This window comes from Labeo rohita, unplaced genomic scaffold, assembly GCF_022985175.1.
Source record: "Labeo rohita strain BAU-BD-2019 unplaced genomic scaffold, IGBB_LRoh.1.0 scaffold_80, whole genome shotgun sequence".
Taxonomy (NCBI): Eukaryota; Metazoa; Chordata; class Actinopteri; order Cypriniformes; family Cyprinidae; genus Labeo; species Labeo rohita.
Genome location: NW_026129744.1, coordinates 385853 through 409613, shown reverse-complemented (window position 1 = coordinate 409613; position 23761 = coordinate 385853). Strand labels below are relative to the sequence as shown.

The 23761-nt window shown below is 35.9% G+C and overlaps 1 protein-coding gene across 1 annotated transcript; it reads right to left on the bottom strand.

Moving 5' to 3' along the window:
* Positions 1-922: 922 nt before the first annotated feature.
* Positions 923-21338, bottom strand: LOC127162009 (butyrophilin subfamily 1 member A1). The gene is made up of 22 exons (XM_051104784.1): positions 21295-21338; positions 19059-19134; positions 18488-18841; positions 18093-18365; positions 17713-17820; positions 16719-16763; positions 16469-16495; positions 13727-14251; positions 10944-10951; positions 10776-10851; positions 9703-10056; positions 8825-9097; positions 8402-8509; positions 5006-5047; positions 4739-4780; positions 3715-3756; positions 3514-3546; positions 3306-3345; positions 3051-3091; positions 2849-2894; positions 2429-2472; positions 923-1918 (listed from the first exon to the last, which is right to left on the bottom strand). Exons 1-21 carry the CDS (start codon positions 21316-21318, stop codon positions 2466-2468), a joined length of 2544 nt encoding a protein of 847 aa, XP_050960741.1. The 5' UTR covers positions 21319-21338; the 3' UTR covers positions 923-1918; positions 2429-2465.
* Between the last annotated feature and the right edge of the window lie 2423 nt (positions 21339-23761).

The following is a 23761-nucleotide window of genomic DNA, read 5'->3' as shown; positions in this document are numbered from 1 at the left end:
TGAGGTTTGTGGGCATTTGTTTATGCATGGCTCTTACCACAGCATTGAGTCAGGATGAGCTCTGGCCTGGGTTTTTGCAACCCCTTAATTCTCGTCTTTTTCAGCTGTTCTGTTTGGGATTATTGTCCTGTCACATGACCCAATGTTGGCCAAGATTTTTCTGTCGGATGGACATCCTCACATTTCACTCTTGAATACTTTGGTATACAGAGAAGTTCATGGTTGACTCAATGACTATGAGATGCCCAGGTCCTGTGGCTACAAAACAAGCCCAAAATCATCAGCCCTCCGGCATGTGTGACCTTTGGTTTGAGGTGTTTGTGCTAATATGCTCTTTAGGTTTTCACCAAATAGGGCACTGTGCATTATGGCCAAACATCTCTGCTTTAGTCTGTTCAAAGGACATTGTTCTCTGAATTCGTACGAATGGCCGCACCTAACCCCACCCCTAAACCTACCCTCTTTTATTTAATTTTTAAATATAAAAAATAAATATGAAAAAATAGCCTGCTACTTCTAAATTATATTTTTTGATGTAAAATCACACTGACAATACAAGTGAACATTAAAAATTAAAAAAAAAAAAAAACAGGCAGTTCATGACTTTAAGCACAATGAAGCACTAAAATGAGACACAAGTACCAAAAATAAAAAATAAATAAAAAAGACAAATTGCGAATAAAGATGTTATTCATGATGATTTACATCTGGAGTAGTAAAAGTGCGTGTTAAAAAGAAAGACTTCTTGTATAAAGTGTGGCCCTCAATTAACAGTGATCTGGACAGAGATATTTACAGTATGTTAAAAACATATATATTTATAAAAATTTCTAAAACAACAAGATTAAAAATTTCTAACAATGTAAAATTTTATATTTTTTTAATTCTTTATTTATTAAACATTTTTGATTTAAAACTTTTATACAGCAGAGCCCAAGATCTGACCATATACATAAAAATAAAATAAAATAAAATAAAAACATGGGATACAATACATTACACAATAATATTAGCGTGATGACCTGTACATCTGAGGATTTCAAGAGGTCTGATAAAGTGTCAGTAAGGTCTAACCAAAATTGTATTGTCTTTCTGGTGGCACCATGTATTTTGGTTGTGGTACACTCCAAAAGGGCAATGTCCAGCAAGTATGACATCCACATCGATCTAACTGGAGTAGATGGATCCAACCACAAATTTAGAATAACCTTTTTGGCAGCAGTAAGAGCAGCAGACATAATAATTTTTTGATTGACAGACAGTGACAGGGATGAATTACACAACAAAAGAAAAAGCAGTAGATCCAACAAAAAGTCCTGTACCAAGGACCAGAGCAATGCAATTCGAGGACAGTCCCAGAACATATGTATATATGTACCTTGATTTGAGCTATTTCACAGGTGACAGAAGGGGTCAGACTTTCTTTTCATTTTATATAATAAACAGGGAGTGGCATATGCCTTATAGATTAATTTATAATGAATCACTTTGTGAGAATTCATCATTTAGGATCTGAAAGGACTTGAACGATTAATCATTGTAAAATTTATTCTTATCAGAAATGATCATAGATGATTAGTGAAGCCTGTCAAGACCCAAAAAAGCAAGATTCTTATCAAAAGATTGACTAGTGTAAGAGTGGATACGAAACATGGACTCAGCATAAAAGGAGGTCAGGCCCTCCTCATAATCCACAAACACACTCCGAGGTTCCACACACAGGAAAAGAAAGATAAATGGAGAATCACAAGCGCAATGCATCACATTACTCAGACCCACAGTCCAGTATTTATCTTTAGAATTCAGACCGTTCATGTTGATGGCCTGAATACCACTCAGTTCACCTGCACCTCATCGTAAAAGACATATTTTATTTCCATCTTCTTCTTCTTTTTTTTTTTTTTTGATTGTGTGTTCACTAAAAACATAAAGAAAGTTTGAAGTTATATAGGGTCCATAAAAGAATTCATCTTAAGATCAATAATGAGATAAAACCAGCAAAACCAACAGGACTTAAAACAGACTACTTATCATATAATAAACTGTGATGAATAAATTAATAATAAAACAAATTCTTCATTTAGTGTAATCATCATGTGACTCTGTTCTAAATAAAGTTCACAATAAAGACAAGAATAAACAACATTGGCATGACAATATTTTTGATATCACTCTGAAAAACAACTGCCTATTTTAAATATGAATTATTATTATTTAGATGTGTTTATAGGCTGCATCAACTGTTAACTGAATAAATAGTTCAAATACATGCATACAATATAAATATGTATTCATTATTTTATAAATGGATAGACAGTGTTTGTCATGTTTGGCAGTTCAAAGCAGGCTTAATAATTAAGAAATGGCCAGGTGTGCATTAAACAACTGTAGTGCATGACTAGGGGCAAATAACCACCACAAAGCTGACCTTGTCCTCTTTCCCGTTCTCATTCTGTAAATGTAGATCATTTTCTGAATAAAATACAGAATAAAGGCAAGAAAAAACAATATTAAACAGATTACACCATACACATGTACATACGGTAAATTAATAACTCAAATGTATATTTTATAGACATGCATTTATTATACAAGTTTGTGTGTGTGTGTGTGTGTGTGTGAACTGCCACTAAATTAAAGTGATATAATTATGTTATAATAATAACTACAAACAAATAAACAAGTATGAAAAATGATTAAAAATGGCATTCTGGTTACCAGAAATGGTGACCTAATATGTACAATTTCCCTCATATGACGAAAAGTAAGAATACACAGTGTCCGTTCAATAACTATTTTGTGGATGACAAGAGACTTTAAATTAATAATGAAACTTCAAAAGACTCACCTCCTGTTGCCATACTGTACAAGTTGATTGCATTCTGAGGAGCATTCTGAATAATAACAAGAGAAAACACCATAACATCACACATGGGTACATATGGTTGTGCACAACAAATGCAAATGCAAAATTAGAAAAAAGGGCAAAATGGGTAAAAATGGCAAAAACATTTGAATTAATATTGAAATAATAATAAAGATAAATTCACCTTGTATTCTGCTCATGTCTTCCTTTAGTTGATCATGTTCTGGAAAAAAGAAATTGAATAAAGGCAAGAGAAAACATAGATAACATCACATACATGTATGTATGGTAACTAAATAAATAATTCAAATGTACATTTCATAAACATGCATCTATTATATGAAAGAAATAATAACACAAATGCAAAAAAGGGTTAAAAATAGCAAAAACATTTAAAATAATAGAAAAATAGTAACCTAATAAAAGATAAATTCACCTTTTTTTTATTCTGCTCTTCTCAATCTCTAGTTGTTCATGTTCTGAAGAAAATTCAGAATAAAGGGAAGACAAAACTACATTAAATATACAGGCCATAATTATTTCTGACTGAGGAAAAAACCTACAAATAGTGGAATAAGTTGATATTTTGTGGATGAAAATAGACTTTACATTAATAATAAAATTATAATTAAAAAATACAAATTCACCTCGCTTTATTCTCTTTTTGTATTCATCTGATTCTGAAGAGAATTCAGAATAAATGCAAGAGAAAACAAGTTAAGTAGATAACATCAAACATGGGTACACATATAGTTTTGCAATACAAATGCAAATGCAAAAAAGGGCTAAAACTGTAATTAAATAGTGAAATAATAACTTCTAAAAATAAATTTGTTTATAAAATTTACCTTTCTGTATGCTGCTTATCTCTTTCTGTAGATTATCACATTCTGAAGAAAATTCAGAATAAATAGAAAATATTAAATCTAACATCACACATGGACAGTCCTGAAATAACACATTACAAAACTAAAACCATTGCAATAAAACTTTTTGCTGTAACACAGTAATATAACGCATTATTAATACAATTTTGATAATATCATACCCAATACAATCTCAGTAATGCACTTTACAACAACGTATTTTATTCTGAAATTAAGTAAAAAATACAAATCTGCTATTTCCTATTGCTGAATTCAATGGCTGTGATGACGAAATAATTAAGAGCAATCTATGTGACACACTAAGGAGACTCTCTACATCAAGAAATAACACCAGTAACTTAAAGAAATACCTTGACTGGTGCCACGCTAACACTAAGGTAAACAAGAAAGCTGCAGGATTAGAGAAGAGAAAGAATCTGGCGGACAAGAGATGTAGAGAAATATTTAGCTCCTATTAAAAGTAGACCACCCAAATGCATGCCAGATTTGCGCTGTAAACTTAAATGAAACAAAAATTTTAAAAAAATACACACGAAAGGAAAAAGAGGTGGTGTGTTTTGTCATGTCATTACAGGTTGCATCATAATTTATGGACATCATAATTTACCAGACTTTGATTGTTTGTCTACTTTTGTGATTCTAACAGTGAGTGTTGCTTATTGTATTGCACAAAATGAAATAAAAACTGTTCATTGCAGCGCCAAATTTAGATCTGCTTGTATCTCATCACAGTTCTTTTATGCGTTTTACAGTGTTGTGCATTATAACCAATCACACATGATTCTTTTGAGTTTATGAATGTAATGGCCAGCCAGAGGTGCTCAGGTAAGTCATCGCTGAAATGAGTTTTATTCAGTGTGCATGTTTGCTGACTGAATTCTGTACTCTGGCGAATTGTCGTTATAAACAAACTGAAAAATAATGAAAAATTGCAAAAACATTTAAAATAATAGTGAAATAATAACAAAATAAAAGATAAATTCACCTTCTTGTATTTTTCTCTTCACCTCCTGTAGTTTATCATGATCTGAAATTCAGAATAAATGCAAGAGAAAATTACATTAAATATATATAGGCCATATTTCTGGTTAAGGAAGAACTGCTACAAATAACAGAAATTATATATATTTTTAAAAATGACACACAGTGTCTGTTAAGTAGATATTTTGTGGACAAATAATAATAATAATAATAATAATAATAATAATAATAATAATAATAATACAATTATAACTTAAAAAGACTAATTCACCTTGTTTTATTGTCTCGTTCTCATTATTTAGTTGATAGATTCCTGAAGAAAATTAAGAACAAAGGCAAGAGAAGACAACATTAAATAAAGATAACATCACACATGGGTACACATGGTAACTGAATAAATTAATAATTCAAATGCATATTCTATGAACATGCATCTAAAAAATATGAAAAATTATGAAAAATGTCAAACATTTTGATCTAAAATATACAGTTTCCCTCATATGACAAATATATATATATATATATATATACATAGTATGAAGTTATTTCACTATTTAAATTAATAGTGAAATAACTTCATAAATTTCACAACAAAATGACAGATTTGTACAGTCCTGTGTGTATGCCCACTGCTGGACACTATTAGTGGACTAAGATATAAGTAAAACATCTTGGTTACTAATGTAACCTCTGTTTCCTGATGGAGGGAATGAGACATGGTGTCGATGACTAACAATAGAGGTCGCACTTGAGATACTTCAGAAAAGGCCAATGAGAATTTGTGAGTGTAATTTAAATGCTGCTCCCCCATCATATGGGTATAAAGGCATGGTGTGGATACATTTATTAAGGTTTGTGCTAAGGTACCAAGACAAGTGTCCCAGCCATTTCAGCAGCCAGATCAAAATTGTGCCAAGAGGATCTTGTTGCCTCCATCAGGTAACAGAGGTTACAGTATTAACTGAGGAGTTTCCTATCTGTCAGTCACTTCCAAATTGTGTTAATGATTGACACTAGGGGTGTATACTAAATGATACCACAACAGAACTAAGTCATGAGAGATGGTGGTGCAGATGGTGGTAGGCTTTTGAGTGCCAGAATGAAAAGTGGAGTTACGTTGTCTTCCAACGCCCAGCATAAATTACCTCAGGTCTCCCTATCTTAAGGGGACCAGCTTACTCTTCATTTGGGAGCGGTCACTCCTGCTGTAAAGCCTCTAGTTCTTTTGTGTACTTAAGGCTGAGTACACTTAGTTGTTTACTTAGGAGAAGTGTTCTCTTCTCTTTGCCAAGAAAGGAACACTGTGGCAACAACATCCTACCTGAAGGGTGAAGTTAGGATATGGAAATACGTCCATTTGTGGTACTTACACAGGCCCTGGGGCCACCTGTGAGCTAGTGTACCTGTGCCGAAGGGACCACAGAGAACAATGGGAGGATTCCTGTGTGGCAAACAAGACTTCCTGAGCCTGAATCAACTGCAAATCACCTAACCCCTTCTTGGGAGAGTCTCCACTCTCCTCGGAGCATGATTTGCCATAAAAATGTGTCAGCCTTGTGACTGAGGACATCTGAAATATGAGTAGCTCACAGCGCCCTCTGGTGGTCAGCGAGTTGTGACATGCGACGGGAGCAGACACTGCCCTGACAGTTGATGTATGCCACCACTGTAGCGTTGTTCATTCGGACCAACATGTGCTTGAACTGAACCAGATGTCAAAACCGCCTCAGGGCTAATAGTACAGCCAACAATTCTAGAGAGCTGATGTGCTAGTGCAAACAAAGCCCTATCTAGGATTCCAAGACTGCACGTCTGATGCACATGGCACCCCAGTCTGTCTTGGAGCCGTCTGTTGTGACAACAGCACGCCTGGACATACACAGAAACAACTACCTGAGGTCTTACCAAGGCAATGTGTGCCACAGTGCCATGACCATCTCAGGACTCGAATCCAAATCCAGTGCTGAAGCGGTCTCAGATGCATTAACCCCAATGGCACAACCACTACTGATGAAGCCATATGCACCAGGAGCCTCTGAAAGTATTTCAGAGGAACCGTTGTCTTATTGAACAGGTTCAAGCAGTTCTGCAATAACCAAGCACAATCCCCTATGAGGCGCACTGTCATTGTAAACCGAGTCCAAATCCACGCCAACAAAAGAGATGCCTCTGCACAGGGGAGAGCTTACTCTTCTCCCAGTTGACCTGAAGTCCCAAATAGGTTAGGTGCTGAAGGACTGGCATGCCAATTCCCATGACTGAGGTAGAATCAGCCAGTTGTCAATGCATGCCCACTTCCTTTAGAGGGGGAGGAGTGGCCTCTCTGACTTTCATGAAGATGCGAGGAGACTGGGACAACCCAAAAGGGAGGACTTCGTACTGATATGCCTGTCCCTCAAAATCTAACTAAAAAATGCTCTGAGCAGAGGAAGGATTGAGACATGAAAGTACATGTCCTTCGGGTATGTCGCAGAGAACAAATCTTGATGCCAGGCACATTTTTGCATGTGTCTCAGCATAAGCATCTTGAACAGGAGCCTGTGAAAGGCCTGATTCAGTACTCACAGGTCTAAGATAGGTCGCAATCTACCAGCTTTCTTGGGCATAATGAAGTAAGGGATGTAAAACCCCTTTTTTTTGCTCCAGTGGCCCACAGGGTGTTGGTGGCTCATCACACATACCTGTCTCATAATAAAGGCCAGTTTCAGCAGAACATGGGAGAGCAATGTGTTTGCGCTCTGCCAGGGTTCTCATTCGACCCATGGCGATTGCAACACTGAAGGCTGTGAATATCTAGTGTTGTGGAATGACCCAGGGAAAAAGGACTGTGAAAAAGCCACTGGCCACCTGGTTTCTGGCAACAAAAAATTCAACTGAGTCTCCTTCTGTCCCACCACTGGAATGAGTCCCCTCTCGTTCTCAGGGGTGGGTCAGCCCTGGGTTGCCGGTCTCATGGCCACTTCGAAGCCTACCGCAGGTTCTTAGCGGCCTGCTGATGAGCAGACGATGGCTGGACTGGTGCAGCCTTTGGGATTTTCCAGAAAGAAAAGCTCTCACTGTCACCCTGAGCACTCACTAGCATGGCCTCATGCACTACAGAAGGACTGGGATGGGAAGCAGCTGAGGTGACTTTCATTAGAAAAGACAGTCGCGACTGCAGCATTGGTCACATGCAGTGAGAACATGATCCATCCATGAATGTCCTCTTAGCGTGTGTGCCTCAAACAGGCGAGATAGCAATTGTGGCCATCCGAAGATAAAATACATGAATCAAACCTAGGAACACACAGACACAAAGTCATCTTTAAAAATACACTCTTCATCCGTGCTTACTGAGAAACCCACTCTTTGTAGAGAAACTTTCTTATTAGAGAATATTCTATTTTGGAAATTTTTCTTTCTAGTTGCTTGTTGAACCAAGGGGGAACTCTCTTGCACTCTTGCATCAGTGTGTATGAGCGAGAGGGCTGCTGAAATGTGCTGTAAGTTTCCAACAAAGTGTCTAGGCAGAGATGAATGGAGAGAGAAGCACAGACTTGTCCTCTTGGCTCCAAAGAACAAATCTGAATGAATGGACTGACAGATAGGGAACAAATGACAACTAGCCATACAATCCTATATTTAGTTACATAAAATATATTAAATAAAAATAAAACAAGAAATTTGCCTTTGTATTTAGGAATAAATGCAGCTATCAGCATTCCAGCAATCACAATGAGTAAAACAATAGCTGAAATCAAGATGATTGATATCCTCCAAGGATTAAACCTTTTATCTGCAAAACAAAACAGTGACTTACAATTGAGCACATTGTGTCCAGTCAAACATTTATTACTGTTTGATTAAAATGATTAATAATGTAATACAATTAAACATTGTGTATATATATATATATGTATGTATATATGTATATATGTATGTATATGTATGTATGTATATACACAATGTTTAATTGTATTACATATATATGTGTGTGTGTGTGTGTGTGTGTGTGTGTGTGCACTGTATTGATAATTAATTGATCTATTTTACATCATCAAATAACCATAAAAACATCATGAATAATTACAAAACAATAGTCTATACTTACTTGAGTTGATAACCATTGTATCCAGCATGTGATGCCTCATTTTGACTCTGCAGTGAATCATCCGGTCTCTCTCATATACAATGATGGTGTGTTTTACTCTGAATCCATCTGTGTTTCTGTGTGTCTCTGTAGTTTCTGAACTCAAACTGACTCCTTCACTGTTCAGCCACTCAAGATCAGGTTCAGGATTCCAACCTTTAGATTCACACTGTAGATGAAGCCCTCCTGAATCATCAAATCCATCTACAGTGATCACCGGAGGAGTTCCTACAGCTATAGATTAACATTTAGTTTTCTGTGTTAGTTTGACAAGAGACAAACTACATCATGAAGGAGCAAAATATAGGGGAGACTGGGGATAACTGTAACACTTTTTGCTTCAAGGTCTATAATTTTCAGTAAATGCTGTATTATTATTAAGTTGTTATGATGATGATGATTATTGTTGTTGTTGTTTTGGACTATTTATGTCTAACACTGATATTATATCACATCTGCCTGCTACTAACTGAAGCTGTCTTGAAATCTGCAAAATATGGATGTTTTGTACATACATTCAAATTGACTTGTTCAAAATCATTTTAATACCATCCCCATATTTATAATTAAAAAAGGCTAAGGATAACATAGACAAAGAATATAAAAACATAAGACAGTGTGTGTGCTTGTTAGTCACTTTCATAGATGTGTCAAATGTGGGCTTATACACCATCTCATTTCATTGTGTTCAATCTTTGTGGGTCTAGCAGAAGTAAACCATGAAAGTTGCAACAACTTTCTGGTCTCAACTGGCCCCATGATACAAACATCCTAGTCTTCCCTACACCAAAGGTAAATTTCTAAACTCTAAATGTTTGTGCTTATATTGCTTTTCTTACCTTCAACATGGACATCAACAGTAGCATCATCAGACCAGGATTTGGACTGAATAAAACACTTATAACGTCCTTCATCAGAGACTTGGACTGATGAGAGTTTGAGTGATGCGTTTCCTCTCTGTAGTTCTTGATGATTCAATTCTGTTCTCCCTCTGTAGGACTCAATCTGATCTGTGTTTCTGTCTTCATGATCCTCATAGAGATGCACTAGTTGTGCCTCTTTCAGATCTGGTCTAAACCACTCCAATCTTATGTCCACAACACTGGTGTTGGATTTGACTGAACAGGGCAGAATCACATCTTCACCAGCTACAGCAAATACAGGATCTGCAGGACCCACGACTTCATACTGCTCTGTTATATATATAAAAACAGCACATCTAAATTACACAGTCCTAAAGATTTTGTCTTTACCTTAACATATGAACTGAGGTCTCATCACTTACTGACCCTCATGTTGTTCCAAATCTATATGACTCCTTCTACAAAAATAGATATTTAGCATTATGTCCATACAGAACATTGCGGGACAGTTACAAGGGGCTGTCAGCCTCTAAAATGACATTGACCATTGCCTACCATTGGCACCACTCATTGCTGGTTTACATGTAAAATTATCACAACACATCATATTTGACTTTAGGGCAACAGTAAACTTACAATGATAACCAAAATGTTGGGCTGTTCCTCACAAAAATCTATCGACTGATACTTTCATTGTATTTTATGGCCTTTGTGGCCTTAAATTAGAAGCAGCAGACAGTCTGTTTGTTCTACAGATCTACAACAGTTGAAATACATTTCAAAATTCTAATCTGCTTTCACATTATTCAAAATGCCATGTGCTTTGTCTCTGCAGTTTCTACAACAAAACAATTTTGAGTTTTTGTTTATTTGATAAGTGTTTGTAATAAGCTGCATAATGCACAGAAAAATTGTTATGAATGCTAAATAAACTCCTTCAGTTGGACTATGCCCGGCTGATTGTACATTGTCCCTTATATAAGTTACTTATTATTTATCTCTTCCTCTTTCTTTTACACATGAACACACACTTGAATACAAATAATTACCTGATCTTGAGTAAGTAATTCCACTAATAATCAGAAGGGTCAAACAAATAAACTTCATCTCTAAAGGACATGGATGCTGAAAAGAAAAAGAAGAGGCATGCATTATAATCAGAAAACTCACAGAATAGTGAGCTAACATGCATGTGTTTTCTTTACATTACAAATAACCAGAAAATCTAAAATCAGAAAATCTATTTAGACTTACTTATTCAAATAAAAGTATTTCTCAGTTCTTCAATGACTTACCTTTAATGCAATACTGACTGTTCTTAAGAGTGTAAATAATTAAGATCATCCAAGAGGATACATACGGAGATCATTCCTGGTTTAGTTTTACTTTCTCATAGCACTGAACATCTTAAACGATTACACAGTCCCTCCCATCATACAAGTTAAAGGAGAAGTCCACTTCTAGAACAACAGTTTACAGAAAATATACTCACTTCCTTCTCATCCAAACTGTTCATGTCTTTCTTTCTTCGGTTGTAAAGAAATTATGTTTTTTGAGGAAATTATTTCAGCATTTTTCTCCATATAATGGACTGATATGATGCCCTGAGTTTGAACTGCCAAAGTGCAGTTGATCCCAAATGCGGTTGTAAACGATCCCAGCCGAGGAAGAAGGGTCTTATGTAGCGAAACGATTGGTTATTTTCATAAAAATAATACAATTTATATAATGTCAAATACATGTATATACGTTTTTGTTTTTGTTTTGTTTTTGTTTTTTTTCCAGTTCATGACAGTTAGGGTATGTCAAAAAACTCCCATCTCATGTTTTCCCTCGACTTCAAAATCATCTGGGGTGAGTACAGTATCTGTAAATCTTTGTTCTGGAAGTGGACTTCTCCTTTAATAACTGGGCTGCTGAAATCATTTTCTTATTCTCAGAATAACAGCATAAGGCTTTGGCTAAAGGGTTAATAACTGCCATTAGTTGAAGGATGTGATTTAATGTTTTGAATCAATTTGCTGATTCTAACTAGTTTAAACAGCCAATTAAGTGGACTTAGTGACATCAACAATACTCTTTGAGACAACAAATCACACACCATATACATGCAAATAAAAAATAAAAATAACATGCTTAAAGTCTTTTTTCATCCAATAAGGAAAGTGCATTTGATTCTGTTATCTGTATCCATGGACCTGTATGAAATTCCAGATCAAAGACACACCAGTGGATGAAACTGTGATGGTATCACATGAATGCCACACAATCAACCATCGACATTAGTCCAATTGAAGAAATTATACCTGTATAAACACAGATAACTTACATTTAAAATATCTAATTAGCTCAAAACAGGTATTGGATCTGTATAACAGATCTATTCTGTATTTACATACATGTCTGCCACCCAGAACAATCAATTAAGGACATACATAACTTCTGTATGATGTAAGATATTATTGCAGTTCTTAAAAGACCATCAGCAGATTTTATTAACAGTTTATCTCTTTACTTCTTACAGTTAACATAATTTTACCATAACACAATGACAAATTGCATGGTTCCTATACCATACTGATTGACTATTAATGAATTTTAAAACACATTTTATTGAACTATGATCAATAATGTATATTAATCCACAGTCATTGTCCTGATTTCTAATCACAAAATTATTAATAAGGCACATCATGTTTTAATGACAAATACAAAAACACAAAAGTAAAAGTAAAGTTCCCAAATAAATGGAAACCTCTCAAAAAATTAACAGATAAAACTCTCTTCTCAGGGTGTATTTGCATAGAATACTAGCATACTAACACTTACAATTTCTCCACAATAAAAACGCAAAAGTTTCCACTGTAAATTGCCCTTCAGGTAACAGATTAACTCTTTCCTCTCTGCATGTTAGCCACCACCTGAACATTAACAGGACCAGCGTACTGCAGACACACATAAATGCCCTCTAGAGGACAAGAGTGCCATTAGACCTTTAAATATTTGTGAGCTCTGGCAGAAGGAAAGATCTGCAGGTCCAACTACCTTATACTCCTCTGTAAATGAGAAAGAAAGCAGCAATAAACTACATAAACATAATTATTTTTATATTCTATTTCTTCTATGGAACTCAAAAGAAGATATTTTAAAAAATGGCTTTTATACATTACAACTTGCACTCTTTAAAGGGCACCTTTGGATATAAATGTGTGTTAGCAGTGTGTGAACAAAACCACCCTACAATGATAAAATTGAACGGCTGAACACTGGTTCAGGCATGTTGCTTATACTAACTGTTTAGTCCATCTCATTTGCTGTGCATGAGTGTAAGTATGAGTAAATATTCATCTGTTTTCAAAATCTAATCAAGGTTTGGACGCATCTACTAATTATTTTTGCTTTCCACACACTAGTAAATTAATGAAAACCATATGGTATTGTGGGAATGAAGTCGCAAGTAAAATGTGACACAAATAAAAAAATGTCTTATACAGTATTTGAGCTTGTTGTTTGATTCCAACTTTGCTAAATGTGGGGCCTGTACCATGAAGCTGGTTTAGCTAACTAGCCAGACAAGTTTCAGTTTGTTTGGCTGTTTGTTACTGATGTTACACTTTCATGTACACGCTTTCCATAAACTCAGAAACAGAGCCTGAGCTGACAGAAAAAGTTGATGATCAGCATGGTACCAGCAAAGACGGACTGGACTGGGCTGAATTGTCAACTCAAAACTAATCCTGTAACCATTGTTCAGAGCTTGTTCAGCCACCATCATGGTACAAGCCTCTAGAGATTTAACAACAACCAGCAAACACTGTTGAAAGAAGGACAGTTATGATGAGCTCTTCATGATGCTTTTCATTCATTATCCAAATGTCCACATTTCTTTATTGGTAGTGTAAAAAAGATTTAATATTTATTGCTATTGCTCTTGTGTTTCCTTCTATTCCATTTATTTCATCATGTTAATCCAGTCACTGATCTTAGTAGTAATCATCACAGATAATCAGTGGTGTGGAGTTTTCATTCCTCAGATACCCCAAGCTAACAAATGGATAGAGTTTCTCATTAAAATACTGATTAGTGTAAGAATACAAAAGGAACATAGCCTCCACATCATAAAAAGAGACGAGACCCTTCTCATAATCCACAAACACACCAACCCTCTGAGGTTTTACACTCAGAGGAAGAGAGACATGTGGAGATTTACGAGCCCAACACTCCCCATCTCTTAGACTCACAGTCCAGTATCCAATCATGGGACTCACAATGGTCAAGCCCTCCCTGTTAACAGATTCTCTGGTCACTCCTAAATCCCACTCAGTTTGTCCCTTCACCTGAACCTCAAAGTAGAAACACCCTGAGGAGAATCCATCTTTCCCAAGAACACCAAGATATTCTTTAAATATTTCTTCTTTTAAATTCATTAATTCCAGTCGTGTCTTTCCACCTCTCACTTGTTTCCCATCATCAGACACAAGGAGTTGTGGATGAGCTGTATCAGCATCCAGAATCACATCCACTGCTGAAAATATTGAGAAAACAAATACTTTACAGATAAGTATATAATAAAAGAAACAGAATTATTTATTTATTTTTACAGAAATCACTGTAACTTTACAAGATAAATAAAAATAAAAATATTTAAATATAATTAAATTGTGCATTCAAAATATTTAAATAAATGTAATGTTTAATGTACATTATTTTCTAAACAACATTGTTCATAATTCTCACATTCTGTCTACTAATGATTGTTCTAATTGTGTTTTCCTGTTTCATTTTATTTACTTTGAGTTTGTTTTCTCCGTGTCATATTTTTTTTTTGCTCATTGCTGTGTTGATTCCCTTTTGAAAGGGAACTCCATGCTGTGTCTCCTTGAGGGTGCTATGGGGGAATGCCTTCAGGATGACTGGTGTCTGAAGCATAAATCTAAACACGACAATGAACTTGACTGGCAGGCAGTATAAGACGTCACTACTGTTGCAGCTATGAGTATAAAAGGTCATCTGTAGAACTGGTCATCCTCTACTTTGTCTTCATACAAGACTGTTGTGTATGGAAACACCTGGTAAGCATGCTAAGAGTGTGCACCTCTGTGTCAGGGGTTTTCTCTTGATACCTGAGGATTTGTACAGCTTGTATGGCCATCCCAGGCTCACTGGAAATAGGGGGTTGGGGGGCGGGGGCATGATTGCACTCCCCTCACTTTAGAGCAGTGGTCTCAAACTCAATTCCTGGAGGGAACTCTGCAGAGCTGCAGCCCTCCAGGATTTAAGTTTGAGATCTCTGCTTTAGAGTGTCTTTATTCTGAGTGCTTGTTTCCTAGAGCTCCGTTCGGCATGTAGGAGCTTGGTTAGCCTCACCTACTGTCTCTGCTGTTGAGTATAATCAGACCCCCTCTCGTTTCAGAGAATCTTTCTGCTGAGATCTCCACTTTTAAGAGCTACCTAACTAGGATTGAGTGTTGTTAGGCTTCCTCTCAGTTAAGAGTCATCCTGCTGAAGCCTCCACTCTCCAGAGCTCCTCAGTGACATTAGTACGTAGGCTTTCTGATGAGCCTCGCTTACTGTTATCTGCTGTTGCATGTAGCCAGGTCTCCTCTCATTTTAGTTGTTATGCTGAGATCTTCACTCTTAGAGCTCCATAATTTTGGTTAGTGTCGTCAGGCTTCCTCTCATTTAAGAGAGTCATTCTTTTGAAGCCTCCACTCTCCAGAGCTCCGCTTAGACAGTAGTAGTATACAGGCTCTCTTCTAACTGTCTCTGGCGTCGAGTGTAGCAGTAGTGATGTCATAGGCTACCACCTGCCAATGTCAAGTTTATTGCCGTGTTTAGATTTTTGGTTCAGACACCAGTCATGCTAAAGCAGTGGTGCCCAAACTCAGTCCTGGAGGGCCAGTGTCCTGCAGAGTTTAGCTCCAACCCCAATTAGACACACCTGAACCAGCTAATCAAGGTCTTACTAGGCATACTAGAAACTTCCAAGCAGGTGTGCTAAGGCAAGTTGGAACTACGGTGCGTTCCAAATGGGATATATCGCCCTCTGAAGGGCACTTTGGAGTGAAAACAATCATGGCTGCCATATTGAAGGGTCGTTCCAAACCGAAGTGCTCAAAACTGACCACTTTAAAGTACCCTTCGGAATGAAGGATTTCGAAGGGTACAACTGATGGACACTTCGGGCCCCCATGATCCTTTGCGCTGATTCTTTCCATGATGACGGCGCCTCCGTGTGGTCACGGGATGATGACACAGAAGGGCACTTCAAGAAACAGTTGTTTGCTCTCCTACACCCTTTGAAGCTCTCACTCAGGAGGGTAAACCCTTTGAAGGGATTAGGGCATAGAGATGAGCCCTTCTGAATGGAACGCAGGGCTAAACTCTGCAGGACACCGGCACTCCAGGACCAAGTTTGGACACCCCTGTGCTGAAGGCATTCCCTCAAAGCGCCCTCTAGGGGACGCAACGTCTCATTTAATATACTCGGGGAACCATGGTTATATGCATAATCGGAGACGTTTTTTTGTCTTGATTTTCTTTAGTTAAACATTTATGTTTTCTCTGGTGGCACAATATAAACTGCATTTGATCATTAAGGACTTGAACTATTTGATTGCATTTATTCAGTGCATTATACAAAACCCCGAAATACATATAAAATGTTTGACATGATGATGAATTTGGTAAATTAATATTATATAAAAAAAACTGTTATAAAACATGAGTAATTTGTACTCACCTGCGTGTGTTCTTAAATGTATGATATCTAAAAACAAAGTATGAAGTTATAAAGGGTTCAAAACAGAATCTTTAGATCAATAATGAGATCAAACTTTTTAATCACCACTTCAAGACCAACAAAATCCAAGAAGACTTTTTACAGAATTTATATATCTTGTAATAAAATATAATGAATTGTATACATAAATGAATGCACAATTTAAAAGTAATGAATTAATATTTTAATAAAGCCATATAAACAAATTCACCTTGCATTATAATTATCTTCTTACTTTGTAACAGACGATCACATTCTAAAGAAAATTCAGAAAAAGATGAGAAAATACCAGTGCAATTATATCATTTTTATAATTCTAACAAACAACTAGTTAAGTACACCAAGTTATGTAAATCTGCTAACTGAATAAATATACAATATACAAACAAATGGTGACCAAGACCCAAGATATACACAACAGTAATACACAGAGTCTGTATTACTATTTTATGGCTGAAAACAGACTTTAAATAAACAATGAATTAATAACCTAATAAAAACAAATTCATGTTCTCAAATTTAAGAATAAAACATGAGAAAACAACATTAAATATGTAGGCAATATACACATGGGAAGTATTCCAGAAAGCGTTTTTTGTGACATACCCAGGTATGTGTAAAGGTAAGTAAGCAAATAAACTCAGCAGTCAGTTCCAAAAACTAAGGCAAATTTCAGCGATCAGCGATAACAACGTATTCTCTGAACAGAACCTGTTATGGAGCACCTTGGCTTTCATCTGTTACTATATGTTTTATTATTATTATTATTATTATTATTGTTTGATTAACTTGCACACCTTCTATTCATTATGTTGACTGATTTAGTCTGTCTGTATTTACACACTGTTTTATTTAGTGCAACTTCTTCTTTCTAGTCATCCTACAACCTGCTCTCTAGAAATCCTCTCCTTCTCCAAGCAATCTCTCCTACACCCTTGCCAGCACTCACAGATATCATCAACACATCTCTTCTCACAGGCATTTTCCCCACTGAATTCAAGCAGGCTTGGGTAAACCCAGCTCAAAAAAATAAAATAAAAAACATACTTTAAACACTTCACTTGCAGATAGCTTCAGACCTGTCTCTCTTCTTTCATTTATATTGAAAAGATGTGAATGAGTTCTTTTTAACCAGGTAACAATCCCAAGATTGATTGTTTGATTGTTTTAAAAATATATAAAATAACAAGAAAAAAATAATTTACCTCTGTTTTTATGAACAAACACAACTATCAGGATTCCAGAAGTCACACCGAGTACAACAGCTACCAACAACAGGGTGACTGATGTCCTCCAAAGTTTAAACATATTAGCTGTAAAACAAAACCCTAAATAAGCACTTTGTGTAAAATAAACATTTTAAAAATATATAAGCATTATATATAATTAGAATATCTAATGATCAGTTCAGAATGGTACATACACAGCAAACTGTTAATACAAAAACATAATGAACCTAATGCTGTTAAAGCTTTTAGCTTTACATAACGTATAATGAACTGATAAACATTCATTCATTTTAGTGAATCAAAAATACCATGAGAAGATGACAAACAAGTACAGGAACAAAAGTGTCAGTACGTACTTGTGGTGATAATCTGTGTTTCCAGCATGTGATGTCTCAGTTTGACTCTGCAGTGAATCTTGCCGACACTGTGATGTACAATGATGGTGTGTTTCACACTGAATCTGTCTGCATTTCTATGTGTCTCTGTAGTTTCTGAACTCAATCTGACTCCTTCACTGTTCAGCCACTCAAGATCAGGTTCAGGATACCAACCTTCAGATTCACACTGTAAATGAAGCCCTCCTGAATGATCAAACCCATCTACAGTGATCACTGGAGGACGTCCTACAGCTACAGAACAAGAAGAAGATCATTCAATGAGTGAACATGTTTTATCATGATATAAACACAAAACAGTAACATCTACACAAAATGTAAAATGTCTACACATTAATTTTCATTGGTTTCCTCACCTTCAACTTTAAAATCAACAGTGGCATCATCAGACCAGGATTTGGACTGAATAAAACACTTATAATGTCCTTTATCAGATATTTGGACTGATGAGAGTTTGAGTGATGCGTTTCCTTTTTGTAGTTCCTGATGATTCAGTTTTGTTCTCCTTCTGTAGGACTGACTCTGATCTGTGTTTTTGTCTACATGATCCTCATAGAGATGCACTAGTTGTGAGTCTTTCAGATCAAGTCTAAACCACTCCACTCTCATGTCCACAACACTGATGTTGGGTTTGACTGAACAGGGCAGAATCACATCTTCACCAGCTACAGCAAATATAGGATCTGCAGGACCCACGACTTCATACTGCTCTGTAAGAAGAAAAAAAAAAGGTACATTGTCATAAAAATTTGGTGAAATGAGGTGTCATAATTTACTCTCAAACTTGTATGACTTTAGTTCTTTTGTGGATTTAAAGAATGGTTAAGAAAGTCAGTCTGAGTTCATAAATGCAGGATACTTTTATATAAATGAGGAATTACTTTCATACATAACAACTTACTCGCTTTAAACAGAGAAAAAAATTACCTGATCCTGAATCTGTAATTCCACTAATAATAAGGAGAGTCAAGCAAAAGAACTTCATCTCCAGAGAATGCAAATTCTGTTAAGAAAAATATGGAAAAACAAACTTTATAAACTTAAGAGTTTTTTTTTTGTTTGTTTGTTTGTTTGTTTGTTTTGGTTTGGTTTTTATGAACTTAATGTGTCATTACAGTATGTGTGTCTTGCCTCAGAATATAATCTACACATAAATTTTAATAAAATATAACATTTCACACACATGGATGTTGGCATATGTGGTTTATGAGGACCATTTATTATGTTTTTTAAGCGCTTTGAATTACAGAGACACAGGAAGTGTCCACATAAACCACATTAGAATACCTATGTCATTGTACAAATGTGTTCTTATAAACCACACACTGGTGCACACACACACACACACACACACACACACACACACACATACATAGTTACTCTTATCTTTCTTTTACAAGAAAACGGGTTAAACCAGTCAAAGCAAAGTAGGCAAATATACAAAATGTATCTACATACAACATTGACTCTTTTACAATTTGTATTTGTAAAAGCATCTACAACAAAAAAGATGAAGCTCTTACATTTATATTACATTTACATTTGTAAGATTATGTATTCTTTGTTCTAAACCAATAGAAAACATATTTCTGACCTTATATTACTCATGCTAAACAAACTGTTCGGACAAATGTCATTTTTTGTTACATGACTTACCTTCTCAGTTTTGAATTGTTGCTATGATATATTACATTAATTAACCAATCAAGAGTTCTTATGACAGTTTGTAATGGTCACGAAGAAAATAATGAAGGTTTATTTTCACTTTCACTTATCACTGAACAACCCACATGATGAGAGGCCCTCCCATCATTCCAGCTAAATAAAATGGGCTGCTGAAATCATTCTCTGTGTAAATGTGTCTGCAAGTTTTTTTTTTTGTTTTGTTTTGTTTTGTTTTTGTTTTTTATTTAACCATTATTTTACACACATTCACAGACACACATGATAACAGATAACAAAAACTAGGTTGGAAAGACACAAGTATTTCTTCAAGATAAAATCAATGTGAAATCAATAAATTAACAAATAAAATGAGGACTATATTTACTTGAGAACAGAAATGTAAAGTATTTGACATACAGGTGCATCTCAATAAATTAGAATGTCGTGGAAAAGTTCATTTATTTCAGTAATTCAACTCAAATTGTGAAACTCATGTAGTAAATTCAGTGCACACAGTAGTTTAAGTCTTTGGTTCTTTTAATTGTGATGATTTTGGCTCACATTTCAAAAACCCACCAATTCACTGTCTCAACAAATTAGAATACTTCATAAGACCAAAAAAAAAAAAAAAGAATTTTTGGCCTTCTGGAAAGTATGTTCATTTACTGTATATGCACTCAATACTTGGTAGGAGCTCTTTTTGCTTTAATTACTGCCTCAATTGGGCATGGCATGGAGGGGATCAGTCTGTGGCACTGCTGAGGTGGTATTGAAGCCCAGGTTTCTTTGACAGTGGCCTTTAGCTCTTCTGCATTTTTTTGGTCTCTTGTTTGTCATTTTCCTCTTGACAATACTCCATAGATTCTCTATGGGGTTCAGGTCTGGTGAGTTTGCTGGCCAGTCAAGCACACCAACACCATGGTCATTTAACCACATTTTGGTGCTTTTAGCACTGTGGACAGGTGCCAAATCCTGCTGGAAAATGAAATCAGCATCTTTAAAAAGCTGGTCAGCAGAAGGAAGCATGAAGGGCTCTAACATTTCTTGGTAAACAGGTGCAGTGACTTTGGTTTTCAAAAGACACAGTGGACCAACACCTGCAGATGACTGTCAGATCAGCAGTCTTCCCCATGATTGTGTAGCCTAGTGAAACAAACTGAGAGACCATTTTGAAGGCTCAGGAAACCTTTGCAGGTGTTTTGAGTTGATTAGCTGATTGGCATGTCACCATATTCAAATTTGTTGAATTGGTGTTTTTTTTTTGTTAAATGTGAGCCAAAATCATCACAATTAAAAGAACCAAAGACTTAAACTACTTAATTCTGTGTGCACTGAATTTATTTAATACACGAGTTTCACAATTTGAGTTAAATTACTGAAACAAAGAAACTTTTTTATGACTTTCTAATTTATTGGGATGCACCTGTATATTATTTTGTTGATGAAAACAGATCTGATATTAATGCTGAATTAAATGATTTCATAAAAAACAATTCACCATCTTGTATTCTTCTCTGGGCATTCTCTAGTTGATTGTGTTCTAAAGAAAATTCAGAATAAAGACAAGAGAAATCAGCATTAGCAATATACGCATATGCTATATATAGACATAGCCTTCCATACTGTTTGGGTCAAAGACATTTTCCTCATTGACTAATATATTCAAAAGCTCAAACGAAACCTGTGCGGTTGGTTATAATGCTCAACACTGCAAAAAACATACAATAAACATAAGACATCTAATGGAAAATGAATGAATGTCTAATGAACGTCTGATGTAGTGCTGCAGTTGACACTTTTCTTTTTCACATTTCACTATAATCGTGATAGATTTATGTGCAGGAGAATGTTTTTGCTCTATTAACTTGAATGTTTTGGTGTCATCATCCCCCAAGACCCTGTTGATTTCTGACCCTGGTATAGTCTGAGACTTTTTTGGGATTGAGAACCACATTTACTTACTCACACAGCAGCTTACAGTCGCTTTTTGAATACTGTATGTATGAATGTGCAACAGGAATCAAGCCCATATTCTTCACAAGTAACCTAGCGACAGTGACCAAAGCAATATCAAAGATGGCGACATCCACAAAACTGAAATTATTTACCACTTTCTGACACAACAAGAGTCCAATCAAGCCACGAGTTCATCCATCAAATCATCATTAACTGAAAGCAGCTTTTAAATTTGAGTGGAGAGCAGAGCATTTGAGCTGCACGAAGAACACAAAACTGACGAGAGGGAACGGCTCCGGTGGAGACTGGATATAATACTTTCAGATGACACACAGCTCATTTCTTCGTCACTGTAAGTTACCGAATCCACACTTGAAAGCACACAACAAATGGTAGAGGCACGTTTGTGGGGCGGAGCGGCTGTCTCGCACTGAATGAAGTGACAGACACTAGTTGTCCAGTCCTGTTCCGTTCACACAGCACATGTGTTCCAAGAATGTGGTTGTGTTTAACCTAGTAATTTTTACCCGGCAACATGGCAGTTGCAAACTTTACTATGGTAAACTGCGCTGTTGTTTCAAACAGCTTTTGCCAGCTTATTGAATTAAGTTACAGAATAAAAATTATTTTTAACGAGCAACACTTATCTTATATTAACATTAGGTTAGCTAATGTGCAATTTTGTGTTGTTAGTAGTTTATTGTTGGCCAGTAGCCTACTAAGAAAAAAAAAAATAATGTATGTTTGCTAGGTTAGACAAGTTTTATAGCTGTTATAACTGTTAGCTGCCTTTCTAGATTTAGAATTAGTTTGTTATAATTTTCAGTGGAATTTAAGATTTACTGCATTTTGTGTGTGTGTGTGTGTGTTTTAAAGGCAACTGCAAGGAAGCATCAAGAAAAACATGAGCACACCAACCACTCTGAGACTGATCATTCATGGTAAGAGAACAATATGGTTTTGAGAAGTTTGTGTATTCAATGTGGGGTTTTCATTTTAAAAGTGTGCCATTTCTACTACATGTTTTTCAGAGAAGACTAACAAAACTGTCACTAACAAAGTGGATGGTGAGCAATGGTGGTGGCCATGTTTTGGAGCAGCACCTGGGTTTTGCAGATGGCTATGTCTTTTTCCCCATTATGTTTCTGTTGCTTATAGATTTTTTTGTGAGGATAAATCCAGAGGATAAAACATAATGCACTCTGAAACATCCTAAGACAGGAGAAATGGTGAAGATGCACTGTTCCAGCAGTGGAAGACTGTATTTTAAGTGTTATACGTGCAGTGTTTTAAATAAAGTATTTGATATTTTGTAATTATTGTGTCTGTTTTAATTGAATGCCCGTAGTACCGATGTAGAGTAAAATAAAATAAATGTAAATTAATTCAATATAAAAATTATAAAATCTACTGAAATATATATTAATATGAACGAATTACAGTAGTATCCTGATAAGTTTGACTTTTTTATACACTGTAATCCCAAACCGTTGTACTAGCTCATAACTAATAGGGTCACAACAGTCAAATGTCGTTATGTAGTTGACCAAACTATAAAGTGTTGAGCTCTGTTGAGATTTAAGCCACTTTAATTGAATAGGGCTCCATATTTTATAGCTAATTTGTGTGGAACGCTTAAAAAGTTTAGAAACCACACAGTAGTGTCATAACGTTATCGACGTCATGCCGTTCTGGTGGGTGGGCCTTATCGCTCCGTCAGGTAAACTGAGTCAGCCATCTTGATTTTGCCTTGATGCGGGGAAGTCTTGGCCAGCCCGTGAGGATGTGGAACAGAGTTTAATTTGTTTTTGTTTGTTTGTAATGCGCACTTTTATCCCCCTGCTTCAAACCACCTCCACCTCAGTTTTTTTTTTTCATTAGTCTTATTGCCCTCGTTTTCTTAAGCGCGCATCAGCCCTGATTTGGTAAGTAACGCTAAGGTTTTTATTTTATTAAATTTGGAACTGGGAATACATTTGTCCAATGTGCACAGCGATTTTTTATTTTTT

What these genes read in the sequence shown, in the direction of transcription:
- LOC127162009 (XM_051104784.1), bottom strand. Translation starts at nt 21,318, where the DNA reads ATGCCCAGAGAAGAATACAAGATG. An exon ending in CCAGAGAAGAATACAAGATG is followed by an intron (nt 19,135 to 21,294) that starts GTGAATTGTTTT and finishes TTTTCTTAACAG; the next exon opens with AATTTGCATTCTCTGGAGAT. An exon ending in AATTACTTACTCAAGATCAG is followed by an intron (nt 10,057 to 10,775) that starts GTAATTATTTGT and finishes TATATATAACAG; the next exon opens with AGCAGTATGAAGTCGTGGGT.